Source organism: Orycteropus afer, unplaced genomic scaffold (genome assembly GCF_000298275.1).
Source record: "Orycteropus afer afer isolate SDZICR_OR568_19922 unplaced genomic scaffold, OryAfe1.0 scaffold00193, whole genome shotgun sequence".
NCBI classification, from domain to species: domain Eukaryota; kingdom Metazoa; phylum Chordata; class Mammalia; order Tubulidentata; family Orycteropodidae; genus Orycteropus; species Orycteropus afer.
The window spans coordinates 457,575-469,108 of record NW_006921780.1 but is presented as its reverse complement, the minus strand read 5'-3'; the positions used below and the strand labels follow the sequence as shown (position 1 = coordinate 469,108).

The following is an 11,534-nucleotide window of genomic DNA, read 5'->3' as shown; positions in this document are numbered from 1 at the left end:
AGGGAACGTGTTCAGTGCAGATCAGTGAGTAAGCACAAGCCCGCCTTGTTTCAGTGCCTATGCTTAAACTGCCCCCTGGCTGAACACTCTTCTCTTTGGACACCCCTAGCCACTGGGAAATTGTGTTTGTCAGAGTGGAGAAGGTATCTCTCCATTTGTGATTCACTGGTGTGGGCTCATGCCCTTCTGGGTGCATGCAACTCATCATCCAGTTCCTGCCCAGACTTGATCATTGGGAGGCTACCAGACTCCTGGGTCTCCAACCGCCCCACATGGGCCTTCCCCTTTGCATGGCCCCTCAACCCAGATGATCAGTGTCCACTATTGATGAGTTGTTTCATTTTCCTTCTCTGGCTCCCTACTGTGCCACTAAAAATCTGGCCTGTTTCCTTGCACTTTCCTCTCAGATCCAGTATGTATTCTGTTCCAATTGATTCCCTCCAAATCTGACTGGGCTGTGTCCCTACTGCAGTGTATATTCCAAGAACTTGGTTTCTCCTCACCTGTGTATGATGCCTTCTGTGCTTCAAAATGGCCATACTTCATTGGGACCCAGCTTCTTTTCTCTCTGCAGTCACTGTCCTTGCTTCATCTCCCTTTCCAATCAGTACTCATTCTAATTCATCCTTTCATATGATGCTCAGAGTTCTAGGATCATTATTTATATCTGTTTCACTCAGTTTTCCCAGGTCTTTATTGTAGAGGGATTAGGCAGAGTATCCTGGTAAGGATGCCATCTTGTCTCTGTCTCCCATTTGAGTATTTATTGTGATCACATTTTATTTCCTTTTTTAGATTATTAACTATAATTCTTTATTTTATTACTTTGATGGTTGCTTTGGGATTTATATAGTATATGTCTTTAACTTACCACAGTTTACTTGCCAGTGATATTTTACCACTTCACCTAAATTAGAAGAATATCACCATAGTGTACTTCCATTTCTTCTCTTCCAGCTACACTGTTAGTAATTATTTTGTAAAAAATCAGTTATCTTTTAAAGTGGCTTAAATATAAATAATTCTTATCTATTTACCCATGTAGTTACGATTTCCAGTGTTCTTTATTCCTTTTTTTGTATACCCATATTTCTATATAGTATCATTTTCTTTCTACACATATAATTCATTTTAACTTTTCTTGTAGTACAAGTCTGCTGCTGCTGAATTCTTTCAGCTTTTGTGTGTCTGTAAAAGTCTTTATTTTGCATTCTTTGGTGAAAAAACTTTTACTGGTATAAATTCTTGGACAATTTTTGTTTTGTTTTCTTCGAGTACTTTAAAGATGCTCTACTGTCTTCTCGTGTGCATTGTTCCCAAAAAGAAATCTTTTATCTCTATATTTGTGCCTTTGTAACTGCATTTGTTCTCTATAATGATCTCTGGTGGTGTAGTGGTGAAGGCATTTGGCTGCTAATCAAAAAGTATGTTGTTCAAACCCAATCACCACTCTGTGGAAGAAAGATGACACAGCCTTGGAAACTTAATAGGGTCAGTATGAATTGGAATTGATTTGATGGCAGTGAGTTTTTTTTTTTTTTTTTTTGTCTTTATGAAAATTTTTTTCATAGATCTGGGAACTTTGAATGTATGGACTTTTTATTCAGTATTTTGTGTGATTGCAAGATGTCAAAACTTTGTATTTTGATTTACTTTCAATCTTCTTTCTCTTGTATAACATGGCATCTCTCTTTCTGTCAGACCAAATGATTTTGTCCTCCCTTTTTCATGGCTCAAGGAGCTGTGGTGGCCTAGTCCTTAAAGCATTTGACTGCTACCCAGAAGGCTGGCTGTTCAAACCTCCCAGCCACTCCACACAAGGAAGACTGAGCAATCTACTTCCATAAAGATTTACTGCCTTGGAAACCCAAAGGGGGTCACTATGAGTCAGAATCAACTCAATGACAATGAGTTTGGAGTTTGATTTTTTTCTCATGGCTTATAATGAAAATCAAGCTAACAAATAAATAAATATTTGAACTTCAATTTGTTGAAAAACTTTACAAATTTGCTTCAGTTATGCCGGTCAAAATCTTCTTATCCTTATTTTCAAGGCTCCATATTTCCCTTTCCTGCAAGAAAAGTGGCACCGTCATTTTATGACTGTTCTTTCAAAGCTACTATAGTATTTAAGGGACCTCTGATAGTGTTGTGCCTAAGGCACTTGACTGCTAACCAGAAGTGGTTCAAACCCACCAGCCACTCGTTGGAAGGACGTTGGGCAATCTGCTTCCATAGTGATACTGCCTCAGAAACCCAAGGAGGGGTCACTATGAGCCCAGTTCAACTCAACAGCACTTAACAACAATAGTATTTAAGGCACTCTCGTGGTGTAGTGCTTAAGGCATTTGGCTGTTAACCAAAAGGTCAGCAGTTCCAACCCATCACCTGATTGGAGGTGGCTATGAGTCAGAATTGACTCAATGGCAGTGACTTTGGTTTTATAGTACTTGATGTTTTCTTAAATAACATTACATATAAAATTGTGACTCTTTGTGTGATTTTTTTCAAATATATAAAGACAATGAGAACACTAACCCAAATAAAATCCCCCAAAAAACCCCACTGCCAACTCACAGGGACCCTTTGTAACAGAGAAGAACCTAAAGGGTCTCCAAGGCTGTGACCTTTACAGAAGCAGACTACAACATCTTTCTCTTGTGGAGCCACTGGTGGTTTTGAACCACTGACCTGTCACTTATCAGCTGAGCACTTTAACCACCATACCACCAATGCTCCTAATCCCAATAATACTCATGATAAAATCTGTCATTCATTTAGAGTCTATGATATAAAATTTATAGTTTGTCTAATTCTCCTAATTATTCATTGAGTTTAACTCAGTTAAATTCAACCAATATTATTATTACCATACTGGAGACAAAGAAAGAGAGGTCTGGGAAAGTTAATAACTTCTCCAAATTTATATAGCTATGAAGAATCAGAGTTGGATCTTAACTGGTATCTCTCTAACCCTTGAGTACATACTCTCCATTACACCTTGGTTATTTGTAGAAGATTGATCACATATTGTACTTTAAAAATTATGTTTATTTATATATCATGGTCCATCTGAATGTCATTTATTAATCCATAGCTCATACAACAAGTGGAGACATTATAACCTTAGTGTTGAAGTTGATAGTGTTTTATAAAACAGACTGATTAGTCAAAATAACACCAAGCAACACCAGGGAAGGAAAGATTACCAAACATCATTTTATGTGATTTATGTGAGTTGGAACCCAGGTGGTTTGGTCCTTCAAGTATGTCCTTCTAGGGGAAGAATTTTTTCTCAGATAAACAAGCTCAACTAAGGAATCCTGATAGCCAGCCAAGGAGAGAATCTCTATTCTTCTCTTCTCAAAATCTTGCCCAATCTCCACTCCCCTTATAGCAAAGTCCCTCTTCTCATTACTGATGAATCTTCTCTGGGAGGAGCACAACTATTGCAATATTTCTAAAAGTAAAAAACTCTGGTTCTTAGCCTGAATGTGTTCTACAAGTTACCAAAATGAGTGCTAAATTTATTGACTATAGTTGAACCGCTCAGCTTAAAATTTTGGTAACATAACTTGCCAAATACTTGACATTAGGCAAGTAAATTAAATTCTCCATGACTCAGTTTCTTTGTATATATTTTGTTAACCATGATAGTATCTTCCTTTTAGATACTATGAGACAATCTGATCACATGCCTGGCCTGTAACTTTTTAGTGACTCTTGCTATTATTATATTACTTACTTTTGTTGTGGTGAAAACATATACAAGACATTCACCAACATAACAACTTCCACATTTATAGCTCAGGGACATTGATGACATTTTTCATGTTGTGCCACCATTATTAATATTGCTATTATTATAAATAGCCACATCTCTGGGTCTTAGTTTTGTCTTTTACACATGAAGAGATAGACCAACTCCAGATGCATACTAAGGCTGAGCTGACCCATTCACAAACAAGAACATTGCTTGTTTATTGATGTGGCTCTCAGTAAGTTCTGAGGAGAAAGGTACAGGCCTAGATTATATCCATATACCTCAAGTTTACCTCAGGAAGCTTGATACCTGAGGACAGCATTTGCAGGCATCATTCAGTCATTTCTTATGGGTGGCAAGCCTGAATATGTTTACTTTGGGCAGTAACTTGTGTTCTCTAAACCTTGTGAGACAGATTTGGAGCCACATATAAAATATTAGAAGTCCTTGTTGAGAAGTTAGGAGGAGGTGTTTACTGGGTGGGCCAGGAAGATTTTTATATTTTGGGAATGATAGAAAACTGTTATATTTCCAAACCTGATGGAGTAGCCTTCCAGATTAGGGTTACATGTAATCACCTACTAAAAATTGTCAACTTGTCTTTTTTTTTTTTTTTTTAGTCATCAAAGTACATATTTTGATTTATTCTGCTGTTTAACAAATATTTATTGAATATTTTCAACATGTTAGTCACTGGGGTTACAAAAATAATCAAGGTTTGCATCCTTAAGTAGCATTCCTTCTCATGAAGGAGAGAGTTAGAGGCAGAACACAGAAATAGATAATTAGAATACAACATAGTAATTTTAATATTACAGGGTACAACCTGTTGGTATCAGGGAAATTTCTGGAGGAGGAATAGTAAGTGGAAATTAGCCAAGTAAAAGAAGAGAAGTAGAGAAACAGTACAATACAGAACCACATAATACACAGTTCACTGTTTCAGAAACAGATTTGCAGGGTTCACAGTAGAGGAAGAGGGGATAGGTCTGAGCTTATTATGGCATTGTCTTTGATCCATACTTGTGTAAGAATTCTGTATTGGTTTTAAGTCTCTCTTGGCTTGTCTAAACCACTGGGATAGCATCTAGACCTACAGTCAGAACAAAAGAATGTGTGTGAAGATAGCAGTTGAACTGGAATTAGAGTGTACGCATGTGTGTGTGTAATAAAAGAACATGTAACAAAACATTTTCCATTCCAACATTTTTTATGTGTACAATTCAATGTACAATTATGCTCATGATGCTGTGCAACCATAATTAGAGTTTGTCTCATTTCTACTACTCAGTCACAATTACTTAAGTGTTCACACTGCTATTACTGATTGAGCGACGATCAGAGTAAGTCTGATCCTGGACAAATGTCTTTCAAGATGGAGCTGAGATAAAGAACAGATTTGCTTTCAAGGAAGAACATTCTCTAGAACACTCTAATATACAGCCCATTGTCCATGTGTGAACTGAGAGAGAAGGAGTGGGGTGAGGAGAGAGAGATGAGACAGAAACAGAGGTCATTTAACACAAATATTTCTTTGTTTGCTTTGCAGGAGGAATTGCTGCCACTGGAACACCAAGGTGAGGTCTCTGCCTTTTGTGCTTGCAATATTTTCATGATTTATTTATATCCATAGTAAAGGAACATGTAATTACATGCATTTTTAGAACATTTCTTATTAACATTTTCACATTTTTATAAAATCCAAAAATGTAGTTAGGAAGACCATTCTCATTCATATTTATGAATAATACTCACATATATTGACTTATATACAGAATTCATGTTATTTGCTATCAATGCTAAAAAAGCTACTTCTTTAAATATGCTTCAGATGGATAGTCAAGCACTGATTTTATTTATTTATTTATTTTTATTTAAAAAACTCGTTTTACATGCCATGTTACGTGTACATTTAGATTCATTCCCCATTCACCATGTCCAGCCCTAACCCAGTCTCCCCCCCTCCGTACCCTCTAACGCTCCTCCTGTGCCCCTTATATTTATGCACTCCTGTTTATTTTGCATTTCCTCAACTTGAATGTTGGTCCTCTGGTTTCCCATGGTCTATCGCTCTAAGGGATATATTACCATAGAATATGTGGGTGCGTCATCCTGGGTTGAGTGGTCTGCATGTACACCTTCTTAACTATTGGACTGAGAGCCAGCCCCTGGGAGTGAGGTTTATTCCAGGCACAGAATGTATTCCAGGACCATAGTATTGGGAGCCTCGCCAGATTTCATCTGACCAGTAATTCTGGTCATTATTGAGTTTTTGGATTTTGTTCCACGTTTTCCCTCCCACTCTATCCAGGATCTCCAGATTTGATCCTTTCCTGAGTGGTTGGTCTTGGTAGCTGGGCACCATCTAGTTCTTCTGGTCTCGAGGGCCATCATGTCCTAGGGCTGATTGCTTCTAAATGCCTGGTGTTTGGTGTTAATTGCAATGCAGTATTGTGGACACATCAGTTGGTATTAGCATCTGTCGTCTATCTCTTATGTGCACAACTCGGTGTCCTCCCATTTCTTAATGTTATCATGTTGGTCATAGATCCTTCCCATGTATCCCTCCCCCTATCCATGTCAGCGTGTAGAACCCAACAAGCCCGAAATTAATCCTTCCCCTTCCCTCCCCATCCCAGTAACCTACTAAGTGAGTTCCCTTTCCCAAGCAAACCCTTTTCTGTCTTTTTATAGTAATGGGCTCATATAGTACTTGTCTGTCTGTGATTGACTTATTTCACTCAACATAATGTCCTCCAGATTCATAGATGTTGTGAGATGATTTGTGTATCCCTCATTGTTCTTTAATGTGGCATAATATTCCATTGTGTGCATATACCATAATCTGGTTATCCACTCATCCATTGATGGGCATTTAGGTTGTTTCCATCTCTTTGCTATGGTGAATTGGAGCACTGATGTTTTAATAACATCATCCTGCATAGCGATACACTTATTCATTCCCTCATTGCTCTTTCCTCTACTTACTAACTCATTTAGTAAACAATATCTGAATACTTATAATGTTTGAGTCACAATACTAATTGCAGAAGGGAATGGAAAAGAGAGAAAAAAAAAAAAAACAGTTTTCCTTAAGAGTTTTCATGGTATCTCTCAGGGAAGGTGGATTATTGTAATCTGAAGTAGAAAGTTGAAGGGGACCTTGTGAAAAAGACAAAAATAAAATTCTACAGGAAAGGAAAAGTCTTTGTTTATAATGTTAAAGCATTTCCATTTCAAAAAATAATTTAAAAATTAGCCAAAAATGAATTTTTACCCCATAAAAGTGACCTTGGGACTACGTGGATTTTGCCTTCTGAGTGTGCCTCAGTCTGCCTGCCTTGTAATGCTCTTTCAGTTCCATGCTGTGCCTGCCACATCCCGTTTGGCATTTTCTTGAAAGAGCCATGCAGTCTCACAGTGTAAGAGCCACCATTTTTCACATGAACGTGTTAGGTTTGTGCCTTTCTGGTTACTAATTTCCCTAGATTGTGCCATTCACAAATAATTTTCTCCCTTAACTCTCTCCTTTCTGTCATAACTATAGATTCATTGAGTCTTCTCCAGAGCCTTCCTTGTCAAGGCTTTCTAGCACAGACCTCAAAGAGCCCTCCTATTCCCAGCCACTAGGCCTAGTGGAGCTGCACCCAGAGTACAGCAACGGTAAGGATTCTCTAAGTGGCAGAGGGCTTCAGTCATGAGCCAGGGAGGGAAGAGGAGTTGAGCAATGGCCCATGCTCCAGTCACATCCAGTTTAAAAATGATATTCCTGGCATTTTCTTGGGAGAATAGAAGGTGGTTATGAATTTGGTGGCTAGGAAGAAGAATCTAGAGAGTGAGCTGTTGACTACAGCCAACTATAACACCTTGATTCTTCTCCCACAGTAAATACTGCAGATTCCAATCTGGTATATTCCCAGGTCTTGAGCATCCAGGTTGCAAAAGGAAAATCAGGTGAGAAACTTCCCAGACAAGTAGAGGTAAGGTGGAAGTGTGGTATGAAGTCCAGCAAGGGTTATTTGATTAAAGAATCTCAAATATTGTGAATAACATAATCATATCCATTCCCACTTACTGATCCACACCACCACCACTACCTCATAAATTCCTTGAAGACAGATTGTATGATTTTTCACTAATGCATCCATAGCATCTAGTGCAATGCTTGGAAAACTGTAGACCCCATCCCCCTGAAATATTTTTTGAGTGAATAATTCATTGTTTATAAGTTAACACACTATTTACTAAGTTAAGCCTTTCATAATCTTATAAATACTCTAAACTCACTGCCATTCAGTCAGTTCTGACTCATAGTAACACTCATTGTGTTTCCAAGGCTATAAATCTTTATGGAAGCAGACTCCCCCATCTTTCTTCCATGGACTAGCTGGTAGGTTTGAACATTTTGGTTAGCAGCCAAATGTCTTAACCACTATACCACCAGAGTTCCCTAGTTTAATAAATAGACAATTGTAATTCTCTAAGCTAGTCATTTTATTTTGGTCTTGTTCTGGTCCAACTTTCCAGCATGATCCCTCAGAGAGGCACAACTAATCACATCATTTCCTAGATTGAACACTCACTGACTATCCATTTCAAAGTATGACCCCTTCTTTCTTCTGTACTCAGACCTCCCAAGCTCTGCCTTATGTCCTCATTCTAGCCATACTGCACTTAACATTTTCCTCACCACACTATGCTGTTTTATGCTCTTGTTCTCATGCTTCTCAGTCATCCTGGAATACTCTTGTTCCTGGTTTACCAGGTGAGCCCTGCTCACACTTCAAGACAACTCAAGTACAACTATGAAACTTATAGTGACTCCGTCACCCATTCCTATACTCACCCTGGGAGGAACTGTAGAGCCTTTGTGGCATCAGCATAGTTCAGTTTGTATTTCTATCTTGGTGTCCATAATACTTGTTATATTGTTTCTGTGCTCATCTCTTCTCTTCCAAATTATCTAATGCTTCATAGATGGTCATTGTTCAATGAATGTTAATTGGCTGAATAAATAAATGATATACAAGCACCCTTTGGGGGGACAAGAGATACACACTGAATTTTCTTATTGGCTCCTTTGGCTTTGGCTCCCTGAGAATCTGCTGTGTGGCCTTAGAGTGCCAACCCTCTCTCTGGCCTCCTCTAATTTCTTTGTGTAACGTGAAGTGTGTCATGTTTTCCCCACTTCTTCCAGATGATCAATACATATATATTGAGTCATAGTATCAATACAGGCCTGAGATGGAGGGGGCACCTCTGCTGGAGTTGTAATGAACAGAGGAGCAAGAAGGAAATTGTCAGCAAAGTTGCTCCAGGCATTTAGTGAGCAGAAGAAAGGCTTTGTTAGTGTGTGTATGTGTGTATTCAAGGGGCTTTATCTGTGAGGGCTTGGGAGAGCACCACAGAGGAAAAAATCAAGTGATGAGTTAACAGAGAAAATGTTGGCTTGGAATACATGGGGAGTAGATTATAAGTTGAAATATATTGTCCATAGTTTAATACTTTTCTTTCTTCCTCCCTTCCAATAGCAAATTCATCAAGGATGTGTCAGGAGGATAAGGTAGGCTGGGTTTCCTGGCTTTCTCTGTGCTCTGCTGGTTCTCTTCTGTATTTTGGTACTTACTGCTTGTTTTTTTTTACCCAGGAACACTCAGTCATCTATTCAGAGTTGAAGAAGGCACACCCAAATGACTCCCCAGAGCAGTCCAACAGTAGAGACATGGACTACAAAGAAAACTATGAGAATGTCCCATGAACACGATAGGACTTGGATCACTAGTCCCTTACTCAGTGAGCATGGCAGAGACCCTGGGGAAGCACCTTGTGCCATTCTCCCTGTTCTTTCCAACTATACACCTCTTTCTCTACCAGATCTGCCTCCCAGGAGGCTGGGCTGCAGGAGGCACAAGGCTATATGAAAGGTTTGTACACCTACTCTGTGCCTGAATCTACATGTTCTATAGGATAGAGCAGGCAAGCGCTTCTCTCTTTCAATAGTGAAGACACATGGCAGGGCAGGTGGACCTTCCGCTTCCTGGGCTGTGAAACAGAGGACAGAAAATTGGCTCAGCAAGGATGACAAGGGTGTAGCCATGGCCTTTGATCTAACTGTAGTTGGAAACTCTTGATGTGCTCTCTGCATAAACAATTTTCTCTAAACATTTTGTTTCCTTTTCTTGTGGCCAATGGTGGTAATGTAAACACTTTGATAAATATACACTGTGTTTGTTACCAAATTGGAAACTACCAAAGTGAGTTAGAGAAAAAAGTTTACAGGTGACACTATCTGAGGTGTATTTTGGTGCATATAGGATGAAATTCCCATACAAGTCAAGTTGTGATGAAAAATGACCTCAACATTTCATTAAACAATCTATTTAAATATGTGACCCTTCTCTATCCTTACTCCAGGGACCTAAATGTACAGAATTGCATTAATCATAATCTTTGTTTCATGACAGTCTCACTTTGTCATGCATGACCCACTCCCAGTTAGCTGGTTTTAATTATGATAGAATGACTCATTAACCCCAAAACAATAACCTATGACATCTAACCATTTGGCTTTTTCCATCTGTTATGGATTGAATTATGTCCTTTCTCAAAATATGCCTTGGAATCCTAATCCCTATATGTGTGGATGTCATCCCATTGGGGAACAGGGTATTCTTTTTATATTTATGGGTCATATTGATATAGGGTATATATTAAGTCAATCAATTTTGAAATATAAAAATAGCAGATTAGACAAAGAATCAAGGAAGTACAAAAGTGGAATGATTGATGCCACCTGGGGATTACCAAGGAATTAAGGAAGAAAAGCTGAAAGAGAAAATAATTTTCCTCCAGAGCAGACAGAGACTTCTCCTTGAGCCAGTTCCCTAAATTTGGACTTCTAGTCCCTTAAGATGTGAGAATATAAATTTCTTCTCATCAAGGCCACTCACTTGTGATATACCTGTTATAGATATATTAAGAAACTAAGACACCATCCAATTCCCCTGCCTCACTCAATCTGATGGAAACATCATCCCAAACCCTAAATTCATTATTCCTTTGCTCTCCTCTTTATATCATATTAATGTATCTGTATATTTTCCTTAGAAATATATTTTCATACTAATTGTTTCCACTTTATACATTAAAAGATTGTATTGCTGTATGTAATGTTTTAGAACTTACTTTTCACTTAACATTATATTTCTAATATCCATTATCTTGTTGAACGTTGCTGTAGTCCTTGCATTTGGATTTCTACTTAATATTTCTTGGAGTGAATATCTAGGTTAACGCTTTCCTAGCTATTACTATTCAGAAAATCTTTCCCACAGTGTCTGGAAACTTGAATCTGACATAAGTGAAAAATATACCAGCAATTTTCAGCGTTTTGGTTCCTTTTGAAATCCTAATGTTCCCAAACGCCTCTCAGCTTCACAAGCTCCAGGAACAAATGAGGTCATGTTAACATTAATCTCTGACTCTTACTGACAACAGGCCCTCACCTCATGTAGGACGTCCAGTTCTTTCCAAAGTATCACCTATAATTCTAGGAATCCCTAGGGGATATCTTACATGCATCCAAAAATCAACTTTGACTGGTACTCACTGGCACACCATTTATAGAGATGCACTGACAGGGCCACCTTGGCCTTCGCAAACCTTAGATTCCACCACTATGTGGTTTGCTAAGTAAAGATATTAATAGTTCATTTTTTAAAAAATATTTACTACTTGCCAGATACTGTGCTAAGTGTGTTACATGCATTAT

General features: G+C 38.4%; 1 protein-coding gene across 1 annotated transcript in view; it reads left to right on the top strand.

Moving 5' to 3' along the window:
- FCRL3 (Fc receptor like 3) overlaps positions 1-9,521 on the top strand; it is a 44,316-nt gene extending 34,795 nt beyond the window's left edge. The window contains exons 8-13 of the mRNA XM_042781886.1: positions 5,313-5,340; positions 7,169-7,191; positions 7,331-7,426; positions 7,649-7,717; positions 9,295-9,326; positions 9,411-9,521. Coding sequence (XP_042637820.1) covers positions 5,313-5,340; positions 7,169-7,191; positions 7,331-7,426; positions 7,649-7,717; positions 9,295-9,326; positions 9,411-9,521 — 359 coding nt within the window. The remainder of the gene's footprint in view (positions 1-5,312; positions 5,341-7,168; positions 7,192-7,330; positions 7,427-7,648; positions 7,718-9,294; positions 9,327-9,410) is intronic.
- Positions 9,522-11,534: the final 2,013 nt, after the last annotated feature.